General features: G+C 39.7%; 1 protein-coding gene across 1 annotated transcript in view; it reads right to left on the reverse strand.

Annotated features, from left to right (window-relative positions):
* LOC127577505 (diacylglycerol O-acyltransferase 1-like) overlaps window positions 1-27,929 on the reverse strand; it is a 68,841-nt gene that overhangs the window by 22,450 nt on the left and 18,462 nt on the right. Inside the window, exons 6-11 of the mRNA XM_052028738.1 lie at window positions 26,420-26,525; window positions 17,642-17,770; window positions 17,448-17,543; window positions 16,304-16,407; window positions 8,323-8,364; window positions 7,856-7,900 (exon numbers count right to left, since the gene is read on the reverse strand). Of these exons, the coding sequence (XP_051884698.1) occupies window positions 7,856-7,900; window positions 8,323-8,364; window positions 16,304-16,407; window positions 17,448-17,543; window positions 17,642-17,770; window positions 26,420-26,525 (522 nt within the window). The remainder of the gene's footprint in view (window positions 1-7,855; window positions 7,901-8,322; window positions 8,365-16,303; window positions 16,408-17,447; window positions 17,544-17,641; window positions 17,771-26,419; window positions 26,526-27,929) is intronic.

Here is a 27,929-nt window from a genome sequence, read left to right on the forward strand (position 1 = left end):
TGTAAATTTTAGATTAGTTTTGATAATTTTGTTTATCAGTAATAGTAATTAAACTGCTCAGCGTGTATTGCTGAGTATGGAGAAATTTCTGAAGAGAAAAGCTGACCAGAAACCGGAAGATTCTGATGACGAAGGGGCTAAGGGTGACCGAAAGAGAAAACAACGCAAGTACGATCCAGAATACATTTCATATGGCTTCATCGCAGTGGGGACAAATGCGGACCAACTTCTCCGTGTTGTGTGTTTGCAAACACTGTCCAACGATGCAATAAAACCAGCGAAATTGAAGCACCATTTAACAATAGTGCATCCAGATATTGCCAGTAAGCCGAAGGAATATTTTGAGCGGCAGAAGGAGCCGTACCTCAAGCAGGAAGGCAAAGTGACAGCCTGCGCCACTGTAAATGAGAAGGCTCTTCGCACGTCATATTTGGGAGCATTACAAATAGCACTTTCCAGAAAGCCTCACACAACTGGAGAAGAGCTTATACTACCTGCAGCAGTAGATATGTGCGAAGTTGTACTGGGAAAAGAATCCAGTCAAAAACTGAAAGCCATTCCACTGTCTGATAACACAGTAAGCAGAAGAATTGGCGATATGGCGGAAGATATACAGAGCCAGCTGATAGCACGTCTTCAGCAAGTCAGATTTGCGATTCAGCTCGATGAAAGTACTGATGTTGCCAGTGCTGTGCAGTTGTTGGTTTATGTTTGATATTGCTGGGAAGCAAAGGCTTTGGAAGACTTTTTGTTTTGCAAGGCGCTCCCAGGGCGTACAACCGGTGAAGAACTTTTCCGTGTGCTTGACACTTTTTTTGTACAATCGGCATTGGTGTGGACACAGTGTATTGGAGTATTCATGGATGGTGGTGCTGCTGCAATGACGGACGGAAGTCGGGTATAGTCGCACGAGTGAAAGAAGTAGCTCCACATGTAGCAGCAACTCACTGCATGATTCACCAAGAGGCTTTGGCTGCAAAGGATATGGATGAAAATTTTGCAAATGTGTTTTCCATGTGCATTAAAATTGTTAACTTTATCAAAGCCAGGCCGCTCAATCGTCATTTGTTTGAAAACATATGCTGTGAAATGGAAGCCGAGCATAAGCACTTGTTGCTACATACAGAAGTCAGATGGCTGTCATGAGGCCGCATTGTGCAGCATGGATATGAATTGCAAGATGAACTGTTCATTTTTCTAAATGAGCATAACGGATCATTGGCACAATTCTTGACAGATGAGACTTGGGTTGCCAGATTAGCTTACCTTGCAGATATTTTCAACATTTTGAACAGCTTAAATCTATCATTGCAAGGACCTGGCTCAAATGTTCTGAAAACGCATGACAAAATCAATGCCTTCCAGAAAAAACTCCATATCTGGAAGGGAAGATGCGAGCAAGGCATCTATGATATGTTTCCATTGCTGGCTGACTCTCTGACAGTGAACGAGACTAAGACAGAGGCCATTGCGAGCACCGTTTTGAACCATATTCAACAGCTGTCACATTATTTCCATGAGTATTTCGGCGACGATGACACGAGCATGTTTGATTGGATTCGAAATCCGTTTGAATGCATGCTTACTGATTTAACTGGATGTGAACTAGAAGAATTGGCTGAACTGTCATCTGACAGGACTTTGCGCTTGCAGTTCAACCGAATGTCACTGTTGTCGTTCTGGATAGCATGTTCCCAGGAGTATCCACTGCTGTCTGGCAAAGCCGTCAATGTTCTGTTACCATTTGCAACCACTTACTCGTGCAAAACAGCATTTTCTGCAGTCACCGCCATGAAAACCAAATATAGATCAAGACTGAATATTGAGGATGTTTATCGCACATACCACCACGTTTGGACAAACTCTGCAGTGCAAAACAGGCACAACCTTCACATTGAACTGAACACTGAAAGACACCGCTGGTAATTATTGGTGATTGAAATAGTCACTATTTCAATAGGGCCTATGTGCAGTAATTTAAGTGTTGTATGCACGAATTATCGACTGTTTGACTTTGTGGGCCCGCCATCTAACAAGGACATGTTCTGGGGGGCCGCAGCATGAAAAAGGTTGAAAACCACTGGCATAAGCAATGCCTGAATGCAGAAAGCAGCTAAATGAGCAGGTGGCCCAAGGTTAGCATGCTTCTGCATTGCAATCAGCAGTCACGAGTGAGTTATACATTGGGATCTCCATGCTTGTTTTTAGGAGCGATGTAATTTAGCCCTAACTGTGTTCTTTGAACAAATCTAAATGTGCATTCTTAAAATTTTTTTAAGGTGGACTGAAAAATCTTGATAGAACAAGGCCAGGTATGAATCATGTCAAATTTTACTGGATAGCACTCCTATAAAGCATATTGAGATGCTAATGTAGATATATATCCATGTATATTACCTTGTGCAACTCCTGCCTGCACTAAACTGCTTCACAGCCACTAAGATACTTTTCAAGTATAGGCATTGGTGAAGAAAGAGCAGGCAATTTGCACGATGAATGGTCAGTTAATTAAATTTCTAAAGTGATGTTGGTTAAAGCATAAATATTGGCCATCACTTCAGAGATAACTCATCTCGTCTTCAAAATAGTTCCATGAGATCTCTGACATCCACTCAAGCACACAAGGGGTCAACTTAATGCCTAATCTGAAAGACTGACAGTGAAGAACACCCTCAGACCTGCAATGGAGTGCCAGCATATAATTTGGTGCTCAAATCTCTTAAAAATGGCAATGTGACTCAGAAATGGATTACTAACTTAACCATAGATGGATAAAAATACTCTATAAATTCAAGCTATTGTTGTTATCTGTTTTATGTTATAGAGATTAATCTATGAGAAAATTAAACTAAATGCAATTTCACTGTCCCAAGCAAAAATAGGAACATATCCAAATTACCTGCCCCCTTCACGAGCAGAGTTTTGTTTTTGTCATCACATTATCTATCCTTGATAGCTCCAAGCTGGCCTCCTGTATTCTTCCATTTAGACGAAATCCAAATCAAAATTTTAAATTTTGTTTAATAAGCTAGTTGTGCCTAAATGTTTTTTTTCTCGTTTTATGGTGCATTTTGATCCTGGGACAGAGAGCTGGTATTCAAATGAATAGAACTACCCTCACTACAATAGGTTTGGAGATTTGCTGGCCATTTGAGATGGCCTAAATTGTGCCAGAATTGAACGTGCTCTGGCTTTCTCCATATTTGATCATTTTCATCCTGCATGTTCATCATTGAGCTCATTGAACTGAAAAATATTATAGAAACAGAAATATTACAAGGTAAAAAAAAGTTATTAAAAATAATTGTTGTTTTTCTCCACAGAATCGGCCTCGGAGATGTTGGAGCAGAGGGCCCCGACCAGGTACGGACTAACTTTTTATAAAGCTTGAGTGTTTGCGCAGGCTTTTTCCCCACAGAATCAGCCCAGGAGACATTGGAGCAGAGGGTCCCGACCAGATATGGACTGACTATTTAAAAAGCTTGTGTGTTTCGTGCGTTTTTGCGGGCTTTTTATCTCTAGCAGGATTTAGAAGGGCCAATAAAAAGGAGGTACTGTCAACTGGAGTGGCCATTGTCAGAGTGGACAGAGTCAGAGTGAGTGGCTTTGGCACAACAGGCTACAGCATCAAGAGGCGGAGGCCATCTGCAACAACACTGGTGAGTAGCTGGTAAGTAAAGGTAAGGTTTACCATTATTGTTATAATCTTTTAAGTAGACTACAGCTAGGTAGGAAGAAACATAGTTCAGATGGAGGGCAAGGCGATGTGCTGCAGCTGCATGATGTGGGAGCTAGTGCACCCTGCTGCGGTGCACAGTGACCACATCTGCAGTAAGTGCTTGATGCTGAAGGAACTTCGGCTCAGAATTGATGAGCTGGAGTCGCAGCTTCAAACACTGCGAAACATCTAGGAGAGAGAAAGATATGTAGATGCTGTGCATCGGGAGGCAGTCACCCCACTTAGATCAGGTACTTCTAGGGTCCAGGAAGCAGACAGATGGGTGACTGTCAGGTGAGAGAAAGAGAAAGGGAACAGGCAGACAGTGCAGAGGACCCCGGAGGCTGTTCCCCTCAAAAACAGGTATTCCGCTTTGGATGCAGTTGAGGGGGATGACCTACAGGGATCAAGTGGCAGTAGCCAGGTCTCTGGCACTGGGACTGGTTCTGCTGCTCAGAAGGGAAGGGAGGAGAAGAGGAGGGCAATAGTGATAGGAGACTCGATAGTCAAGGGAACATACAGGAGGTTCTGTGGACATGAGCGACAATCCCGGATGGTACGTTGCCTCCCAGGTGCCAGGGTCCAGGATGTCTCTGATCAGGTCCACAGCATTCTTGAGCGGGAGGGAAAGCAACCAGAAGTCGTGGTACATGTTGGTACCAACGACATAGGTAGGAAGGGGGGGTGAGGTCCTGAAAAGTGAATTTAGGGAGCTAGGCAGAAGGCTGAAGAACAGGACCTCAAGGGTAGCAATCTCAGGATTGCTGCCAGTGCCACATGATAGTCAAGTTAAGAATAAGAGGAGATGGCAGATGAACGCGTGGCTGAGGAGTTGGTGCAGGGGGCAAGGTTTTAGATTTTTGGATCATTGGTATCTCTTCTGGGGAAGGTGGGACCTGTACAGATTGGATGGGTTACACCTGAACTCAAGGGGGACCAATACCCTTGCAGGCAGGTTTGCTAGTGTGGTTCGGGAGGGTTTAAACTAGTTTGCAAGGGGAATGGGAATTGGAGGGATAGGTCAGTGGAAGAAGTGCATGGAGTAAAGCCAGATCTAACATATAGAGGGGCTTTGAGGAAGGAGAAGTGGAGTATAGGGTATAAAAGTAGTAGGGTGGATGGGCTAAAGTGCATTTACTTAAATGCAAGAACCATCAGGAATAAGGGTGATGAACTGAAAGCCTGGCTAAGTACATGGAACTATGATATCGTGACTCTTGCAGAGACTTGGCTGTCACCAGGGCAGGAATGGATACTGAATATTCCTGGATTTCAGTGTTTTAAAAGGAACGGGGGTGGGGGGGGGGTGGTGGAGAAGAGGAGGAAGGGCGGCATTACTGGTCAGGGATACTATTACAGCTGCAGAAAGGGTGGATAAGGTAGCAGGATCCTTTCTAGAGTCAGTATGGGTGGGAGTTAGGAACAAGAAAGGAGCAGTTACTCTACTGGGAGTATTCTATAGGCCCCCTGGTAGCAGCAGGGATACTGAGGAGCAGATTGGGAGGCAGATTTCGGAAAGGTGCAAAAATAACAGGGTTGTTATCATGGGAGACTTCAACTTCCCAAATATTGATTGGCACCTGCTTAGTACCAAAGGTTTAGACAGGGCAGAGTTTGTTAAGTGTGTCCAGGATGGATTCCTGTCACAGTATGTTGACAGGCCGACTAGAGGGAATGCCATATTAGATCTAGTATTAGGTAATGAATCGGGTCAGGTGACAGATCTCTCAGTGGGTGAGCATTTGGGGGACAGTGACCACCACTCCCTAACCTTTAGCATTGTCATGGACAAGGATAGGAGCAGAGAGGACAGGAAGATATTTAAAAGGGGAAGGGCAAATTATGAGGCTATAAGGCTAGAACTTGTGAGTGTAAATTGGGATGACATTTTTGAAGGGAAATGTACTATGGAGATGTGGTCATTGTTCAGGGATCTCTTGCAGGATGTTAGGGATAAATTTGTCCTGGTGAGGCAGAGAAAGAATGGCAGGGTGAAGGAACCATGGGTAACAAGAGAGGTGGAACATCTAGTTAGGAGGAAGAAGGCAGCATACGTAAGGCTTAGGCAGCAGGGATCAGATAGGGCTCTTGAGGATTATAGGGTAGCAAGGAAGGAACTTAAGAAGGGGTTGAGGAGAGCAAGAAGGGGACATGAAAAGGCCTTGGCGAGTAGGGTTAAGGAAAACCCCAAGGCATTTTTCACTTATGTGAAGAGCAGAAGGATGACGGGAGTAAAGGTAGGACCGATTAGGGACAAAGATGGGAAGATGTGCCTGGAAGCTGTGGAAGTGGGTGAGGTCCTCAATGAATACTTCTCTTCAGTATTCACCATGGAGAGGGGCCTTGATGACGCTCAGGACAGTGTTGGTAAGGTTAATGTTCTAGAGCATGTTGATATCAAGAGGGAGGATGTGTTGGAGCTGTTAGAAAATATTAGGACAGATAAGTCCCCGACGGAATATTCCCCAGGCTGCTCCGCGAGGCTAGGGAGGAGATTGCTGAACCTTTGGCTGGGATCTTTGAGTCCTCGTTGTCCAAGGGAATGGTACCGGAGGATTAGAGGGTGGCAAATGTTGTCCCCTTATTCAAAAAAACATAGTAGGGATAATCCAGGGAATTATAGACCAGTGAGCCTTACGTCTGTGGTGGGCAAGCTGTTGGAAAGGATTCTTAGAGATAGGATCTATGGACATTTAGAGAATCATGGTCTGATCAGAGACAGCCAGCATGGGTTTGTGAAGGGCAGATCATGTCTCACAAGCCTGATAGTGTTCTTTGAGGATGTGACCAGACAGATTGATGAGGGTTGTGCGGTAGATGTGGCCTACATGGATTTTAGTAAGGCATTTGACAAGGTTCCACATGGTAGGCTTCTTCAGAAGGTCAGAGGGCATGGGATCCAGGGAAGCTTGACCGTGTGGATTCAGAATTGGCTTGCCTGTAAAAAGCAAAGGGTCGTGGTGGAGGGAGTGCATTCAGATTGGAGGGCTGTGACTAGCGGCGTCCCACAAGGATCGGTTCTGGGACCTCTGCTTTTCATGATTTTTATTAATGACTTGGATGAAGGGGCAGAAGGGTGGGTTGGCAAGTTTGCAGACAACACAAAGATTGGTGGTGGTGTGGATAGTGTGGAGGATTGTCAAAGATTGCAGAGGGACATTGATAGGATGCAGAGATGGGCTGAGAAGTGGCAGATGGAGTTCAATCCGGAGAAGTGTGAGGTGGTACACTTTCGAAGGACAAACTCCAAGGCAGAGTACAAAGTTAATGGCAGGATCCTGGGTAGTGTGGAGCAGCAAAGGGATCTGGGGGTCCATATCCATAGATCCCTAAAAGTTGCCTCACAGGTAGATAGGGTAGTTAAGAAAGCTTATGGGATGTTAGCATTCATAAATCATGGGATTGAGTTTAAGAGCTGCGAGATAATAATGCAGCTCTACAAAACTCTGGTTAGACCACACTTAGAGTACTGTGTCTAGTTCTGGATGTCTCATTATAGGAAGGATGTGGAAGTGTTGGAAAGGGTGCAGAGGAGATTTACCAGGACGCTGCCTGGTTTACAGAATATGCATTATGAGGAGAGACTAAGGGAGCCAGGGCTTTACTCGTTGGAGAGAAGGAGGGTGAGAGGAGACATGATAGAAGTGCATAAAATATTAAGAGGAATAGATAGAATGGACAGGCAGTGCTTCTTTCCCAGAGCACCATTGCTCAATACAAGAGGGCATTGCTTTAAAGTAATGGGTGGGAAGTTCAAGGGAGATATCCGAGGAAGGTTTTTTACCCAGAGAGTGGTTGGGGCATGGAATGTGCTGCCTGGGGCGGTGGTGGAGGCAGGTACATTGGTCAAATTGAAGAGATTGCTAGATAAGCATATGGAGGAATTTAAAATAGAGGGATATGTGGGAGGAAGGGGTTAGATAGTCTTAGGCAAGGTTTAAAGGTCGGCACAACATTGTGGGCTGAAGGGCCTGTATTGTGCTGTACTGTTCTATGATTCTGTGATTAACTACTCACTATAAAGTGTCAATATGTATAGTAATTAGCATAATCATGGCTCTTATTTACGTTCCAGACACTTTAGAATTACCTCTGTTCAGAATAAAAGCACAACTGATTAAGGATGACATTACCCACCGCAATCAGCAGCAGCTGGTGAATTATTATAGTTAGCTTCATCTCCTAAAATTAGTTTAAATAAAACAAAGTTAATCAATTATTTTTAAAATGTAAGACAAGATATCTTTATTAGTCACATGTACATCGAAACACACAGTGAAATGCATCTTTTGCATGGAATTTTCTGGGGCAGCCTGCAAGTGTTGCCATACTTCCGGCATCAACATAGCATGCCTGCAACTTCCTAACCTGTACGTCTTTGTAATGTGGAAGGAAACCAGAGCACCCAGAGGAAACCCACGCAGACACAGGGAGAATGTACAAACAACAGCGGCCGGAATTGAACCTGGGTTGCTGGTGCTGGAAAAGCGTTACGCTAACCGTTACACTACCATGCCTGCCATACTATACTACAACTATAGACAAATATAAAACTATAAACAAATTTATGAAAACTATAAACAAATTTTGAAAAGCTTACTCACAACAAAAGGCAACATTGAATTTCGAGTCACTGGTAAAACCCACTAGATGAAAAGAAATTATACATTTTATGATTCTGTTGTCAGACAGAACTAAAGGAAGCACAATATTATTAAATTATACTTAAAATTTAGCCATATAAACTTAAAACAGAAGTTTTAAGTTGCTAAATAGGAAACATGACATAATCACCATCAAATGCAAATTCAAACAAAATATCACTTTTACTTGATTTACATGTCACTGATTACGTTACCGTACATTAGCTTTAGTAATCAAAAATTGCTAGCAAGTTCATTGTTTAATCACTTTACCAATTTGCTAATATAATTACAAATCCAAATTGTCAGATTGTTTTTTCCCCAACTACTGTTGCATTTTAACCTATGTCTATTGATTTTTCTTAAATATATGGATTGTCTTGCTACTTGCATCAGATAAATTTTCCAATAGCATTTGTGCTGCTAAAGAAGTAGATGTAACAGTGGTCAAATACTCAATGTACTCGAATGACACTCTTTCATGCAATATTTTAAGAGGCATTAACATGTTTAAAATAATCAATTTTTCCACACAGGACTAAATTTGCACTAACACCATCATATAATAAGTGTGTTAAAGTTCATTAAATAAATTTAGGGACAATATCCAGATAAATTTTTATTATTTACGGTGTTAGTGTTACAATTTCCCCTCCAATTTACATAAGAACATAAGAAATAAGAGCAGGAGGAGGCCATCTGGCCCTTCAAGCCTGCTCCGCCATTCAATGGCTGATCTGGCCATGGACTGAGATCCACCTACCTGCCTTTTCCACATAACTCTTAATTCCCCATCTATGCAAAAATCTATCTAACTGTGTCTTAAATATATTTAATGAGGTAGCCTCCACTGCTTCCCTGGGCAGAGAATTCCACAGATTTACTACTCTCCTGGAAAAGCAGTTTCTCCTCATCTCCGTCCTAAATCCATTCCCCAAAATCTTGAGGCTATGTCCCCTAGTTCTAGTCTCACCTACCAGTGGAAGCAACTTTCCTGCCTCCATCTTATCTATCCCTTTCATAATTTTATATGTTTCTATAAGATCCCCTGTCATTCTTCTGATTTCTTCCATTTCTCTGCCCTGAAGTCCTGGTTCCACAGATGTCAGCAAATGCCCATTCTAGGAGTGTGTGTTGACATTGCATGCTCCCATAACATTAATAATGCAGAGATATTAAAGTCAAGCTTAATGCTGTCTTCAACCGATTTCAAGGCATGTGCACTTTTCAGCAGGGGTAACTGGAAACCTACCAAATTAAATGTTCCTGGTATGAACATGCTTATGAACATCGTTGTCCCCTTCTGTACACTGCTTTCTTTGTAGCTCACAGGTGTTTAGAAAGAATTCCCCTCTGTGATGCTATTTTACATATTATTAAGGGCATTAAAAATATTTACACTGTAAATTTGATGCACTTGTACAGCAATGATTGATCCAACAGCATGGAACAACCGAAGGTTCAATTTCCAGCTTGAAGTACTTTCATGGTTTCAAGTGATAAATCGGTTAGCCATGCTAAGTAAACATGGTGTCAGTCACTTCTATCAAACAAGTGCAGAACTACTGATGAAATCAAATTGAAAAATAGGTTCATTGATTATGCTGTCAACTGAATGATTAAAATTTAGGCACTACTTGCAAGCTGCCCAGTAGGGTGTTACTTCTTCTGGCTGACAAATGCGCTGCAGTGCCTAAAATCTTGTAATTCAGTTGACAAGGAATAACACACCTATGAGTCTGAATCTCATCACAGGAGCAGGAGCATTTAAATTCATGCAAATTAACTAAATATGGAATTAAAACTAGTTTCAATAATAATAACCTTGACACTACAAACTGTTGTAAAATGCCATCTCCTTCATTAATATCCAGGAATTAACGGAAAAAGTGTTTTTCATAAATAGCCATAACAAAGTATTAAACTATAAAAGGAACATTGCAGCATGCTGCAAGGGATATAATCTCGTCATATTTCATCAAAACTGTCTAAGTAACCCACATGGAGGTATCTCGTTCTGCAATAGTACATAAAGGGACATGTCAAACACAAAAAAAAATGTGACCACATCACATGAACAGGGTTAACTTGAATGTTATAAGTTGCATTGGGCAAAGCTATTAGAGTAAAAGGGTTCTCCAGCCAAGTTCACGGAACAGCAATGTTTCCTCAGATTGCACTAGAGTGTAATAAAAACAGAAAATGCTGGGAAAACTCAGCAAGTCGGGCAGCATCTGTAGAAAGAGAAACAGTCAATATCTTGGGCCTGCGATTCTTTGTCAGAACCGAGAATGCAACTCTTCTTAGTTTAATGCAGACATAGGATTCTAAGGAAGGGGAGGTGAAAGACAGAGTGGTGGGAAGTATTTGCTTGAATACCCTTTGAAATATTTTCTTGATGTACATATCTTGGATAATCCAGTAGTCATGTCTGAAAAGTACACAAAATATATCTTTTTTCCTAAAAATAAAGCTTTATATCTGAAGAAAAAAAACAATGTAGGGTCATTACTAGTTGAGTAGCATAGTTTTACAACACTTCTGCATGCAAGTGCAATGCATTGCCAGATAGTGGATTTGGATATATTTGTGCACACATAACATCCTCTCAGCTCTAGTAGTGATTTATTATATACTGTATATTTTTCAGCTTTGTGATATTTACCTACGAAATTTTCCAACAATTAGAAGTGTTTATTCTTCTCACTTAAATCTATGTACCTTTAACTTTTCCTCTAGGCAACATTTTCAAATTCAATTTATATGCAAGTGGAAACGGTGATATTTGCCTTCCTGGTTTGATGGTAATATCTTCTGAGACTCCAATCCAATATATATATTTCCCCAATGGACTTAGAAGCCGACATAATGAAATTGCAATGTAACATTCATTCCCGTGTATTGGAATAGTTGGGTTATTTGGCTTTATTACTGTGATTGCCTTCAACACACAATAATAAAACCAATTTTCATCCTATTTGCTTGTATTATATTGAGACCTGTTTTAAGTAAAAGTCTAGATATATATAGAAAATCTATAATCTAATAATGTTTTCTTAGTTTAAAGTATTTGGATCTACCTCAAATTAACTTGTTTCATTATTGAAATTAAAATATTAATCATCCTGTGAAATGAAAATATTCATTATCATAGCAAGTAATTGCATGAATATGTACTATGCATATGCTCTAAAAATGGTTCAAATTTCTGACAGTTGTACTATCTTTCTTACTAGCTAGATTTACACTAACATTTATCATGAGAATTACACTCTAGCATAATTGTCTGCACATATTTTATAGAAACAACTCCTCAAAGCAATGTTTTCATGAGAAAAAACTTATTGTCAAACACAGAATAATCATCAAGATAGATTTTTGACTTGGGATTTGGGTGTAGAAACTGAAATTGATATGGCAGCTTCTATAATGGAAAGTGAGCACTCTGCAGCGCCAGTTTAACTCCCAGGTTGCAGGATGAAAATCTTCCCCATTATATCTGTGTAAGAATCTATCTGTAGAGAACAACAAAAGTGAAATACCAGAAATATTATGCTTTTAGCTCAGATGCCTTCATTGAATGTACACTACTTGTAATTCCAATCTTACCTGCTGAATCAGTCCAACAAAAAGATGAATCAGAAAAAACTGGAATACGGGAGAGAGAGTTTTAAAAGATTATCAAATTATTACAGTATATTTTAAGGAAAAATAAAGAAGATACTGGTAATATTGTACCCTTTCACCTCACCAGTCTTACTGACAAACACTACTAACTAAAATACTGCTTGTAAAAAAGAAATAAAATTATTATTTTGAGTTCAGTAAAGTAATGCTTGTAAAATTAAACAGGGTACTTAGCTACATCCACATCACCAAGAAGAATACTCACAATGTTTTTAAGGTACCAGAACTTAATCTCTGGCACTTGGTGGGGGTGGGGGTTATCAAACAACTTTTGATATAAAGATACAGAAGGAAAAGGCAGACAATCATTATTTTGAAGAGATGGTTTTCAAGGAGTGTTTCCAAGCAGGAAAGAGAGATAGGAGAGAATCAAAAGCTTACAGCGTTTATAGCTATTGGCTGATCTTACTGTGAAGTCAACTTGTTATAATAAACATTTAATGCTCTATGCACCACATGCTGAGTAAACAACTGGGTGGATAGAATATTATGAGGCACCAGCACTTCTTGAAAAATGGTATATTCAATGTGAACAATCTATACAATAAAACAGTTAACAGGAGGATGCTGCATGAAAATCCCCATCCTCAATGATGGCAGAGCCCAGAGTTTGAATTCAAAAGGCAAAGATTAAAACATTTCCAATCACCTTCAACCAGTTGAGCCAATTGTTTGATCTATCTCAACCTTCTCTGAAGGCAGTCCAGCCAATTTGATTCCCTCCATATGACATCAGGAAATGGCCAAGTGCATCAGATATAGCAAAGGCATCAGACCTTGACAATTACTACAGAACTACTAGTGCCTCCAGCCAAGCTGTTCCAGTACAGCTTCTTATTTATTGTAACACAAGAGTCCATTTAGCCCATTAGATCCATGCCAGCACCCAACAGAGCAAAACCCATCAGTCCCATTCACCCACTCTTCAGTTCCCTGTGCCCCTGCAACTCATTCCCTTCTATACACCCATCAACTCCCCTTTGATTCTTTTTGCTATCTGCCAATGCTACAGGGTAATTTATAGTGGCCAATAACCTATGTTGGGATGTGGGAAGAAATAAGAGAACCCAGTGGAAACCCACACAGTCACGGGAAGTTTGTGAAAATTCCACACTGATAACACCTGATGTCAAGATCAAATCCAGGTCCCTGGAACTGTTACACTGCAGTGCCTACTGCTGCACCACTATGCCACACGCCTACAAAGCTAGGGGCAACCTGACAATGTGGAAAATTGCATAGCTATGTGCTATACACAAAGAGTAGGACAAACTAAGTTTAGTTAGTAACTGTCAAAACATTGACAGAAGAGCAATTCCAGATGTGAGGTGAAAGCGACAGCACTGACAGTTTAAATTAGAGGGATTGTTTCTAATAGAACTTCCTTTCCAATGCAAAACCTATAACTTGCTAATCCTGGCAATGATTTCCATAATGCAAGTATGCACAAAATGTTGGGAGATCCTGTGAGTAGCTTTGTATTAGCCTGTTAAATGAATGTACAATGCAGCTAAATGTTTCAGAATCACGAACAGTTCCATTACTTTCCAAGAAGTGATTCTTTACTTTAGTTGCAAGTCTGCATGACCATTTAGGGAAATTCATCTCCTCATGGAAGTGTCTTCTGGCATATTCAGATAGCTGCCCACAAGACAGGCAGTGATAGGGCAAGTCCCAAAAGAGCATCTAAGATGCAAGTTCCATCAATTGGCATCATTGATTATTTTCTTTATCAAGGCATTACTGTTTTGCTTTTCTCTTACTTCCTTAAGCAGTCCCTCAAGGTCATGGATGACTTGTTTCCACTCCAGTTTTATGTATTCCAAGGTAGATGATGAGGCTGACAATAGAACTTCAGACTTTTCCATAGATGGGGCAGGTGGGTACTTTGTGGGGTAATGCACTCCTTCACTGTTTACACAAGGCTTCTGTGTAATTCCCATGCATAGACCCAATATTCTCAACATCACCCGAAGTACTCCTTCACCACTTTGAATTGTCATGATCAAAGATTCCACAGATTCAGTGGGGATATTGCAATTCATCAAGGAGGTTTTGAGCACATCCTTGGATCCTTTCTTTGTCCCAATGGTGAACTCTCCAGTGACAATTCACAGGATATTGAGCATGTGAACAACATGATCTGTTCAATATAGCCAACTAACTGGTACCTCAGTGCTAGGCACGTCTGACTGTGGAAGGACAGTGATGTTAATTTGCTTAATTTTCCAGTGATTTTGGAAGATTCTGTAAAGATGGCATTGCTGTTGAGAGTGCCTTTAAGTGACTGCTGTAGGTACTCCAGGTGTCAGAAGCACCATGGAGGGCCCAACATACCATGAGTTTGCACCAGGTCTAAGGTTTCATAGCTGCATGTCCCATTAGTTCTGAAAATTCACGACACTCCTGCAGGAAGTTTGTTGATAGCGAGATGCAACATCGTGACAAGAAAGATTGGGAAAAGTGTTGGAGAAATTATAGGCCTTGAAAAGGGCAGACAAAGCTTCATTTCTAATGTTTAGACTAGGATCCCAAAATATCAACACCAATCCCAATGCCATTTTCACATGAGGCAACCAAAGAAACATTCAGTGCTAGGTGTGCTGAGCAGTACTAAATAAATCTCTGGAATTCTCTAGTCCAGAGAGTTGTGGAGGCTAAATTATTTGAGGTACTTAGAGGAGGCAGATATTTTTTTGAAAGATCAGGGAATTCAGGATTATTGAGAATTGCTAACAGAAAGGGAGTTGAAACCTGGGACATGATCACATTGAATGGCTAGACAGGCTTGAGGAACCAGGTGGCCTACTCCTACTATTTCCTTGCATTCTGGTACAAGCTGGAATCATTTAAAGCACATTTTAAATTGGAAGTCACCACAATAAACAGATCAACAGAATCTATTAAAAAAAGAAAACTTTGATAAATATAGAGACACAAGAGACTACAGATTCCAGAATCTGGAGCAACAAACAAGATGATCAATGCTACGCCTAGATGAAGAGTCTGAACCCAAAACATTGACTGTCCATTTCCTCAGATGCTGCCTGACCCACTGAGTTCCTCCAGCATCTTGCTTATTGATAAATATAGACATTTTGTTTGGATATCGCTGTACTTTTACCGGAATTTGTATCAAACCCTCCAGGAAGCGCTGGGAGATACTGGATACCAAAGAACACTTAATTTGTCTGCTCCTTCAGGTTGAAGATATGGAATATCAGAATTAGGTGGGGTGGACAAGGAATTTCAGAGAATTGTCATGAAGCTGTTATGAATCCAGAAAGGTTAAGAGTTACTCAGTAGTAAATATCTGTGCAGAGTGCCTACAGACCCAGAGTCACCTATCTTGTTTCTCAGGAGCTGTGCATAGGTTTCTTCAGAGTGACTTATGTCCATTAGATAATAATTTATCAGGTCAAACACCCTGAAATGCCTGGCACTGAGAGACAGTAAACTTCCCATACAGTGGATTCATCACAACCCTAGGTTCTATTTCAATGAAATCTTGCTATATTTAGATGTACTGCAATAATTTGGAATAGGTGCTTCAGAGGAAGCCCACACCAAAATGGTTATTTTGTTGCCAAGATATTGATTATCTCTTTTTAATAAGGTCACTTTTTTGTCAACTAGTTCTTCTCTTTCAATGCTTATCATAAGATCATAGAATTAGAATTACAGAATTGTTACACCACAGGTGGAAGTTATTCAGCCCTTCAAGTCTATCTACAGCAAAGCTAACAGTTCCATTACCTTCCACTTTCCTCGACTTAAACAGTCATTGTGTTTCAATTTACTTATTGCATGAAAAAAAATACAGCACAAAACAAGCAGCCAGTTCACCTTTCACCTCCTTATGCTAAATATTCCAGTGAATGACCTTTGAAACATACTCAGTATTTCACACATTAACCAGTGCGAATAACACCGAAATATTTAAGTGAGAAGACCTTATATAAATGTACAAGACCAGTTTACTTCTGGTAAGATGACTAAAGAATGTTGGTTACTTGACAGAAACTCATGTTGTTCCCAGTAGGCTTTCATTTTTGTGGCAGGCAATAAAAGCCGATTGTGAGGTCAGGTATATCTTAATAATTGGGAAGGTAAAGTTGAAGGAAGGTTCACCAGAGATTGTTCTTGTTTGCACTAAATGTAGTTATCCACCCACCCTTGTAGCAACATATGGAACACAATGCAAGAAGCCTTGAAAGAGATGTGTTGTTCCAGAGCAGTGCATTCAGCTTCTCACCATTTCAAATAGACGTCTCAGAAGGAATCGTATCCGTATTTTTGCAGATCTTGGGAAATTCATCTGGTAACAGAGGGTTGGTGCCAACAAAAAATAGTAAAGATCTAAAAAGAAGATTCACAAAAAATTACATTTCATTGACTGGTGATAACAATTAAAGTTACACTAAAACTAAATGTAGTTTTCCTTCATTGTCCACTTTGAGTACTATAGCACTGAACAAAAAAAAAAATCGAGAAATGTACAATTATTAGAATCAATTTACACTGTGATGAATCTGCCAATAAGGTAGTAAAAAGTTTCTTTGTTTGCAATTTGACTGAAGGCATTAACTCAAATCCCAACATAACAAAATACAATAAATATTTTGTGCCAGTTGAAAGAGCAAAAAGAACATGTGCCAGGGCTGTTAGAAGAACATCAAGTATACTGCAATTACCTTTTATGTGATGAGTTTTGATCTCATATTTGCTACAAGGAGGACGAGTAGGATGGAGTTAAACTTAAGGCTTCCTCAGATGGGTGAAATTGGCATCAGTCTTGTATGAGAAGATGGTAATTAATAGTAATTAAACAGACTACAGGAAAAGATGTTCTTTTTAAGAGATCTCTCAAATCTATGCTCTTTCTGTATTATATCTTCTTGTCTCTATTCTAGTAGTACTATCCTGATAACTGTTACTTGAAATGTTATTACTTCAAATATATTGTTTTACTTACTGTGTGCAGCTCTTCAGGGATCAAATTGCTGGCTGGAGTTAGCTCCAAGCTCAGCAGTGAGGTCCTGTAAAACCCCTCACAAAGAATACCCAGCTCCATAAACAAAAATAAACATTGACATGCAGTAAATAAAAGCCCCTATATGAATAAGCCATTAAAGGAGCTATCCCCATAAAAATAAGTGCAGTTTTGGCTTCAAGATGAAATTATATCACCTTATTCTTGACCTTATCATTTTTTTAATACGGTTGTGGAAAACAGCTTTATTCTTTAGCTAAAATTCCAACTTACTGCTGAAAAGAAAATCTAAATCAATATAAATTGAAAATGGGATTTGGTAAATGAATAAACCACTCCTCCCCTTTTCCATATAAATAAATAGTTGCATTGCATTATAGGCTTCAAAAAAGATTAAAACCTATACCTCTCACTGTCAGGTTGTCTGGATAAGTAATTACTTCATCTACATTGTTCCTATTACCGTTATTTTCACCATTTCCAAATACACATGATGTAATGCCTGTAAAGATATTTGGTACGTTAATAAGTCATAAAATGACAAAAGAATCTGAGAAAAAAATCTATAAAACTACTTGAAAATATTTAATATAGATATACCTGGTTGTTTCATGGCTGACTTTAGACCTAAAGGTGCCCATTCTTCACGAAGCCACCTATTCACCTCATGGTACGAGTACAACTTCATGAAAATAATGCTGTGCACTGTTAGTACCATTGCTGATCCAACTGCATGCATAGACAATCCAAAAGGGAGAAGGAGAAAAACAATGATATAATGAGTAATTTTTTATTTAATTATTTTTGTGTTCTGGGCCTGTGATTTGATATTTTAGTTTCTATTGCTCATTCCCACAGTATTACATTATTTTCATTAATTGAATGAGATGGGGCCAAGAAAGAATTTTCAACCATGACAAATGCCTCTGATTATGTGTTTTTATCTGAAAACATATGAAACTGCCATTGATTTAAAACATTAACACAGAAATAAAAATGCATGAATAGGGCCATTGCAGGATGTGCCATTTATGGTTGGTGTAAAGCTGAGGGCCAGTATGAAATGTATCCAGCTTGTAAGTATCTTATGGAACACTCTACAACATCCCTGGATTCAATGGGAAGTCAAGCAGCAGAGTGAGAGGTCAAAATATTCATACATCTGACCACCTTGGTATTCCTAACATGTATTACAGTGTGTAGGGACAGAGATCCAGAAAACTCTACCATGACCTGCATCTCCTTGAATTGTATTTCAGTGCTGTCATTGCATGTTACCTGTCCTCCCTATTCCTCCCCTTCCCCCATGGAGTTTGGTTTGTAGCAGCTCTGTCCAAGTACTTATGCACATCCCTATACACGTGGCAGTGATGCAAGTAGGGAGGTGTGTGCTGTCCTCTCATAGGATGATGGTACCTCTCAACACTCATCAGGACTCAAACCATTACACAATCTGGTTTCCAGACTGCCATCTGGCTAAAATCTCCTGGAAGTGGTCAAGTTCTCTCAGGTCTAAGGGTCCCTAGGTCACTGTCCTTTGCCACTTCTAGTTCCCTCACTGGAGATTCACCACCGTGCATGTAGCAGCTACCATAGTAACAACTCATAGGAACACCAAAATGTGTATGTAACAATTAAAAACAACAACGAGAATGGGATGAACATTAGCTGGTGAATCTTTTAATGATCAATATCAATTAGTTATTTATATAATTTATGGTGTGCCACTTGTATGTTATTTGTTGACAACTAACTAAAAATAGAACTACATACAACTAAAGTACAGGTAGTAATAAGGATGTTGAAAAGTCTGGGGCTAATGTTAGGAAAGTGCAAATGGCCATAAGACCAGGACATGCCTTGGCAAAGAACTCTGTAATGAATTGCTCTTGGAGTACAGGAAATAAGCAGGAGACATTAGCTTTACTTTTTCTTGCCATACCATCTTGTTTTTTTCTTCATGTTTCATATTTCTCTGCTACCACTGAAAATGGCTTCATGCATTGGCTCCACTGTGCAGGAAAATTGTGGGATATGGAGCAGATGGCAGCAATTCTAAGACTTTCAGTTTGTAATAACCCAGGACAACTTTAGACCGAGCCAGGCAAAAGAAAAGTTGCTTGAACGTGATTACACTTTCTTCTTTTAATGCCCTTGTGGAAGCATAGTTTTGATAATGTCTTAATTTTGCTGTGACGTATATGTTTCTTTCTGGTAGATTTGCAGGGGGATAGCCACCGATTTTAAATAGCTTCTAACCTTGACCACGTTAAAGAATGGAGAAATTGAGGACTGATAAAAGTGTAGAAGTATTACTGCAGATGCCAAGACACTTGTTGCGGACCTTCACAATGCATTCTCATGTCATCAAATACCTGCTTCATGTTCAACATTGGAAGCCATTCCTATTGATGTATACCCCATGGTTCTGCAATAGAGCATTCAAGGCTATCTGTGTGCAGAAATGGAATCCTACATCTGGGGGAAGCTTCCATTACTAGCAGTTATATTTTGTTCTACTACGGACTAAATTTGAAAGTCGCTGAAAATATGTGGGGATCCTACACAGGATTAATTAACCCATGCTAGCAGATTCTGATATAGGCAGTATCTCAACTTGGTGTTTTTAATTAACATCATAGTGCATGCAGACAGTGCTGACCTCTACTGACTGACTGCAAGCTGAGTATCACCTTATAATGATAGCCTGGACTAACTAAACTCAGACTGCACCTCTTGAAAGGGAGGTACATTGCAGCAGGAGCTGATAATGAAGGTCATTTTGATGTGGATAAATAATATAATAATGGCACAACATGACAAAAAGCAGGCTACAGAATTTTCCAATCACTCTGAACCCAAGAAATGCAACCTGACCTATGAATGATGAAAGAGCAATCAAAGATAGCATATTCAAAGTTATCAGCCTAGATACTGACACTGCAGAATTTCTTCAGAGGTGGCATCTAGCATAATAAGACATTGGCTGACAAATGGCTTTAGCCAGAGCATGGCAGAAGAAAACCATAGAGGTGTGCTCTATCTAGTGTGAGATTGCACTGAACTCGGATGAATGCTTCAGTGGAACAGGCTTCAGAAGAAAGAAGTGAAACCTTTGTATTTGGTTGGTCTGCCAGTGCACCAAAGATGTAATGCTATGGAGAGAGGAGGTGTCTGGCACAGTAAAAGGAGCTTGAACTTTGGATAGAACTTTCTGCAAAGCTTGGAAATCATTCTTTTCAGTATGGCAGCAATTTCATTAGCACCTCTGTGGTGGATCCAAAGATGATGTCTCAGTTTCCATGTAAAACCTAAGCAATGTCTGGGTGCTGCAGTGGAAACTGAGACCTCCATTATGAAGGTCAGCTTGCTCTGATGAAGAAAAAAAATCACACGTCTGTGTTTTTGGCTGTATTATTTGGAACTTGCAGGATTACAGAGCAAGGGAGGAATCTGTGCTCAAATAGATTAATAGGATTATGAATGGCAGATGTTCCATGCAGCATGTATCTTTTGCCCTTTCTCAGGATGACAGCACTGTCCTCCCACCACTTCCACTTTGGCAAGTGCCCTCACTATTCCCAACTAGTCCATTTAAGGAGGTAACTGAGGTTGTGTAGAAACCTGGTAAAGTGCTTTTAGCACTGTAATGCCACACTTTGCAGAATTAAGCAACTTTATAGAACTCTAAACAGCATCAAGTACATAAAACCAGCAGAAAGCAAAAAGGATTTAATCTAAAAATTGTTGATCCCTTTATATGCAATGGTTGCAGAGGAATCAGGAGTCTGAAAGGGGTCTTCCTGGCTGCAAGCATATAGTCAACTATGCATGATTAAGAAAGGAAATCAGACAGAGTGTTCAGTTCCAAAGGGCTGTGCTATGTGCACTGTCATTGATATCTGCCTAATATGCATACTTCTATTGACTTTGAGCTGTGCACACTCTAACATCCTTACCCATATTGCATCTAGCAAGACCTGAATCATACATGTAGTTGCATGCATCAGATACAATTTTGGAATTAAAATGGAATCCACTGTGCCTCAAAAATTAATACTATGGATCCAAATCAGATTCAGATCAGTTTATTGTCACATACACCATATTGTAATGGCATTCCTTGCTCGTGTAAAGCTCACAGAGTAAACAGTATACACAGTAATAATAGATACAACAATAAATACTGACGAGGGCAAAACAACTGAATGGTGCAAAGATTACAGTGCAATCAAAAGTAGTGCAAAAAGAAATGCTAAGGTGACAATAACAAAAGTAATAAATGAAGGTAGAATTAAGAGTCCTAGAAGGTGGTAGCACTACTGGGAAGGGGATGTAAAAGAGGTGATTGATTCAGGAGGCTGATAAAAGTGGGGATGAAGCTGTTCTTAATTCTTGATTATGTATCCTATAATTCTGTGATGCAACTTAATGCTGACTAATGTTCTCAATGTCTTTGTTGCAGTTTGGAACAACTACCAGTTTTCTGGACAATTAACAATCTCCAAGATGTTGACTGTAGCAGCAGGAGACACATGTTTATTATGAGGAGAACACCATCTGTTCAAATGTTGGAGTCCAAAGAAAAACTGACATATGCAGTGCCTATTGTTCAGTTAAGTTTCAGACTTTTTTCATTTTAAATTAACACATCTAATGCAAATCTAAGGACTTGCCACAAGACGGGTAGGCCCCCAAAGCAGTTCATGCAACCAAATAATGTTTTTTTTTTAAATGCCTAGCTTGGAAGAGGAAGTGTTTTCCTTCATGAACCAGTTTAAAGGCAAGAACATGAGAAATAGAAGCAGGACCAGGCCACTTGTCATGGCTGATGTTTTACTTCAGCACCACTTTCCTGCACTAACCTCATATCCTTTCATTCCCTTAATATCTAGGAATCTATCAATCTCAGTCTTGAACACATCAAGAACAGTGTTTCCATGTTTTGGGTCAGCATGGATTTCAGAAAGATAAATACTATTTGACAAACCTAGTTGAGTTTTTTGAGGATGCAGTTGGCAGAATGGACACGAGAGAACCAGTAGACATGGTGTATTTGGATTTTCAGGAAGATTTTGATAAAGTCCCACACAAAAGATTATGTGCAAAATTAAAGCACATGGTCTTGAATGCAAGTATTGGCATGGATTGAAATTGGCTAATAGACCAGAAACGCACCAAGAATAAATGGATTATTTTCTGGGTGGCAAGCAGTAACTAGCAGGGTACCACAGGGATCAGTACTTGGCTCTCAGTTGTCATATATATCAATAATATAGATGAAAGAATCAAATGCATTATTTCAATGTTTGTCGAGAACACAAAACTGATTGGGATTATGAATTGAACTTTCAAGGTGACTTAAATTGCATGAGTGGGCAAAACCATAGCAGATGCAGGTAAAAGTTATCCACCTCAGTTGGAAGAACTGAAAGGTGGCACATTACTTAAATGGTGTTCAAATGGGGATAGATTAATGTACAAAGGGACTGGGATGTCCTTGTATAGGAGTCACTGATAGCAAACCTACTTGCATAGCAAGCAAGTAGGAAGGCAACTGATATAGGCCTTCAATGCAAGAGAAATTGACTATAGGAGCAAAGATATCTTACTAAAATCATACAGGGCCTTGGTGAGATCACATTTGGAATATTGTATGCAGTTTTGGCCTCCGTACCAAGATATAATTGCCATAGAAGGAGTGCAGCAAAGGGTCACCAGACTGATTTCTAGGACGACAGGAGTGTCATCTAGGTTAAGTCAGTAAGGTTTGTATTCAGTGGAGCTTAGAAGAATGAGATAGCATTTAATTGAAACTTACAAAGTTCAGACATAGCTAGACAGACTGGATACGAGGAGGATGTTTCTCCTGACAGGAGTGTCTGGAACAAAGACTCATAGTATCAGGTTACAGGACAAGAGATTTAAGACCAAGGCGAGGAGAAATGTTTTAACTCAGAGGATGGTGAAAATGTGGAATTCAATTCCAGAGAGCAGTAAAGGGCAAGTTGCTGAATAGTTTTAAGAAAGGTATAGATAAATTTCTAGAAACAAAAGACCTCAAGAGTTATGCAGAGAGAGTGGAAATACAGTATTGAGATAAATAATCAGCCATGATCATAATGAATGATACAGCAAACTCAAAGGGTCAAATGGCCTACTAATAGAACAGTACAGCACAGGAACAGGCCCTCCGGCCATAAATGTCTGTAGACCGTAATGCCAATCTAAAGTAATCCCGTGTGTTTGCACGTGGTCCATCATCGTATATTCCCTGCCTGCTCATATTTTTGTATAAATGCCTCTTAGACATTGCTATCGTATCTGTTTCCTCCTCCTCCTCCACCACCACCACGTCAATCAAACCTAACTATGCCGCTCATAAATGTTAGATACTTCCACCAAGTCACCCCTTAGTATCAGATGCTCCAGAGAAAACAATCCAAGTTTGTCCAACATCTCCCAATAGCTAATACACTCCAATCCACTCCCACTCATATATTCAATCCTACTATGTTTCCACAACCCTCTGCTGAATTCCAGTAATTCTCTATCCTTCAAATAAAGACCTTTCTTCTCACTTCTGTCCTTATTTTGAGACTGTGATCCCTGGTTCTGGGCAACCCAGCCAGGTAAAACCTGACTACATCTATCTGGTCAAATCCCATTGGAATTTTGTGTGCTTTAATGAGATCACCTCTCTTTCTTCTAAAGTCAGTATAGGCCCAGGTACTGAATCTCTCCAAATCCAACAAACTGTCAAATCCTAGGCTTTCTTAGGTAGAACCAGACTGGTACACAATATTCCAGATGCAGTCACACCAGGGCCAAATATAATTAGAATAAGGCATCTGTGCTATTGAACTTAAATCCTCATAAATAAAGACCAACAAACCATTTGTCTTCATAACTGCTTGCTGTACCAGCATGTTAACTTTCAGTGATTCAGATACAAGGAACCAGGGTCTCTCCAAACAGAAACAACTTTTAATCTTTCACCATTAAAAAAATTTGTCTTTCTATTTGTCCTACCAAATTGCATGATCTCACATTATAATCCACCTTCTCCTTACCCATTCAGTGAACCCGTTTATATCCCCCAAAGCCTGTCTGTATCCTCCTCATGCCACACTGCAACCTAGCTTTGTAACATCAGCAGACATGGAGATATTATGCTTGTTCCCCTCATCCAAATCATTAACATAAAATATGATGCATCAGCACTGATTCCTGTCACACCTCACTGGTCACAGCCTCCCAAATTGAAAATGACCTGCTTCATCCTACTCCCTGTTTCATAATTGTTAAAGTATCCTCAGTCCATACCAGTCATTCTTTCCCATGAGCATTGGCTCTCTATCACTGCATTTCCTCAATGAGCACCAGGCCCCTTAATACCGCTCATGCTTCAATTGTTACTTTCCAAAAAGCATATTTGGCCAATAAGACCTAAAATCCAATTAAAACATCCTGGATCTCATTAATTAAGTGTTGGGAAATTTATCTACCATTCCACAGGTACCTAAAAATTGAAGCAACTGAATTACTAGCCCACTGTTTCAAATAAAATGATGGCTTTAGTGATCTTATAACTTAAGAAATGTCTGAGTGTATAAAGATCATATAGCCCATAACATTTGCTCTGCATACAATTATTGTATAATGGATTCTTTCACACACATTGATCTAATTTCCTTCTCAAACTACCCCTGCAAAAAATGAATTTGCAATGTTGTAAGCATCTAATTCCAAAGAGTAATCGAACCAGCGGAATTTTCCAGATGTCAAGTTGGCCCAAAAAAAAAGTTTTCTCCTAAATTTGCTCTGGATATAAACTATCCGCTTGGAAAGTAAGAACTTTCTACAGTAGAGGTTTTCCTCCTCACTTGCAACTGAGCAGTGAAAAGGAAATCAAGGTATCTACTACCTATAATGTTGGACATCTTCCCTAATAACATTGCACAGGATTGCCTGGGATTCATTAAGATCGTGCAAATGAGTGTGCATCCGACAGACATTCATTGGAGGTCAAACAGGGAAAATTGGCTCTCAAAGATCTTGTAATTATTTCAACAAGTTTCCTTTGAGGGACATAGAAATTCCATCACATGGCACATTTTAGTGATCATTTGGTATCATTGCACTAGATCCTTTTTGCCCATTAACAATGTAGGTGTCACACATGAAAAATTGGGTTTTATTGGGTCCACTGTCTGAAGAGTCTGTGGCTTTCATTATCATCTAGCTGGCCCTCTTTTAAATAGTTTTCTTGCTGTTTGTTCTCCTGCCCCAATCCTTTTTGTTCCCATTCCAATATCACTGGTCATAGCCTCCAGGTTCCCTATCGCCTGTATATGCACCACGCGCCAACCAGGTTCCTTGCTATCCCCAGATAGCCTGTCTGATCCTCATTCCCTCCCCCACACCCCCCCAACTTGCAATCACCTGTCTGACCAAATACCACTCCTGACCCCTGATTACCTGTTCAACAACCATCAGCCCTGATCATCCCCATTAGCTAATTGATTGACTAAGCCATGACTAACCGATCAACTGACCACCAAACTCAGATCAACCAGCATCCTCCAGTCTGCTATCTGACCAATATATAATCCAATCACCAACCTCCAATCTCTGGTGTAACTGCCAATTCCTAACCTTTAATCTGACTGACTGCCAATCATGAATCCCAGTCCGAATCTCCCACCAACTAACCTGAACTTGATCCTCTTAATTCCACCCTCCTTCCATGTTGTTCCGTAGACCAGATTATTTCCTCAGCTAACTCTATGATACTGGAACTAGCAGAGTAAAGACCTATGAGCACACAAAGTATGCAAGGCCTGCACTTTTGCACAGTATATCTTGGACAGCATACATAATAAAACTTCACTGCTGGGAAGCCTCATACTAAATTGGCTCAGTGTTGTTTTAATGCACCTTTTTAGACTATCAATTTTGGGCCAAGATATTTTATGGAGGTGCTTTATATTTTACGAAGACACTTTTATTGCCTTCAAATCTGAAAGCTGAACTACTATTTGCTTCAATTACAGAGTATTCCATTCCTTTCTCTAAGTATTCACGCCATGGTGGAGATGGTATGTTTTGAGCATTTAATAGTACCCATACCATTCTATCAATAGTTTTAGAGATTAAGTCAATGGTGTAAAATATGTAAAAAGGAACAATAAAACTGACAGAAATAAATGAGAAAGAGAACATGTGAATGAAAGAAAAGAGAGAGAACAAACGAGAGAAAGAAGTGAGAGGCAGAGGGAGAAAACAAGTGAGAGAAAGAGAAGGGGATGAGAAATGGTGAATTTTAAATCCTGGAAACCAAGGTGTAATATATGAAACACTGAAAGAGTTTCTAACCTGCAGTAGATGTTGTCAATACTTTAAGCACAAATAGTGGTATAAATAAAACTGCTCCAAGATTGATCATCTGGATAGTATATCCCATTTTTTCACTCATTGCAAGCTGCAATATATAAATAAAACCTGTTAAGTTTAACCACATTTCTAACTTTTTCCAATCTGCTAACTGTAGCTGCTTCCAAGCAAATGAGTATAAATCAGAAAAAGTCCATATTAAAAAAAATCAATGTATACATGGATAAAGATCTTACAATACATTAGACATATCCTAAGAGAAAAGTCATACATCTGCTATGTCTCTTCCCATGGAACAATTGTAATCCATGTAGAATTTATAGGATAATACTATGATACTAGTAAGTTTGTTATTTTGAGAAAAAAATGTGTAATTACCGACCAACTGGACATTAAGTTTTCAATTATTTTCCCAATGCAAAGTCATTTGTTGGACTACAATTGTATACCAGCCCAAATCACCAGAGTTAAAGAATGGCTGCTACTTAAGAAAATAACAGCTGAACCACTTCTTCAGAGTGAAGATCAATTACTTACTATGAATTCTAAATTAGTGCATGCTGTATGTACAATATGTGGTCAATGTTTTTGTCAAGCTCAATTAGGCTTAAAGAGCAAGAAGATGTGGGGAAAATATAAACTCTATTGCCCTTAAAAACATTTACAAAAATGGTACTGCGTTGGTAGGGGGAAGCTGCACCCATGTATCCTGGTGATGTTCGCATAAGGTTTTCTTCTGCATAGCGTATTAATTAACAAACGCAACTGTGGATGTCAACCTCCATTAACTAACATGTAGCCAACACTCAAAGAAAGCTAACCACTTAAATGTCATCACTGCTGGAAGTCACTGAAGAGCAAGCTTACGACTTCACTTCATGCTGTTGGTTGCCTAGGATCTGACACAGGGATGGGAGTGTGTCCCCAGATTCACAGATGTCAACCTGAACACCTTGTGGAAGAGGTCAACTGAACCAAAGAGGTTCATGTTAGGGGTCTAGGAAGTCCACAAAGGGTCAGGTGAAGCAATAATGGGAAAGAGTAGCAAAAGAGCTGAATATCTGAAGTGAGGCACTGCATTACCCATTCCTTGTTGCAGAAGTAATTTATAAAGTCGTAAGCTTGCTCTTCAGTAACTTCCAGCAATTTTTATTTAAGTGGTTAGCTTTCTTTGAGAGTTGGCTACATGTTAATTAATGGAGGTTGACATCCACAGTTAATTAATTTGTTAGTTAATCAATTTGTTAATTAATGCACTATGCAAAAGAAAGCCTTATGCAAACATCACCAGGATACATGGGTGCAGCTTCCCCCTTCCAACGCAGTACCATTTTTGTAAATGTTTATAAAGGCAATATAATTTATATTTTCCCCATATCTTCTTGCTGGTTCCCCACAAGGCTGCGTCCTCAGCCCTCTACTCTGTTCCCTATATGCTCATGACTGCATGGCCAGATTGTGCTCTAACTCCATCCACAAGTTTGCAGATGAT

The sequence above is a fragment of the Pristis pectinata genome, chromosome 13, assembly GCF_009764475.1.
Source record: "Pristis pectinata isolate sPriPec2 chromosome 13, sPriPec2.1.pri, whole genome shotgun sequence".
Taxonomy (NCBI): domain Eukaryota; kingdom Metazoa; phylum Chordata; class Chondrichthyes; order Rhinopristiformes; family Pristidae; genus Pristis; species Pristis pectinata.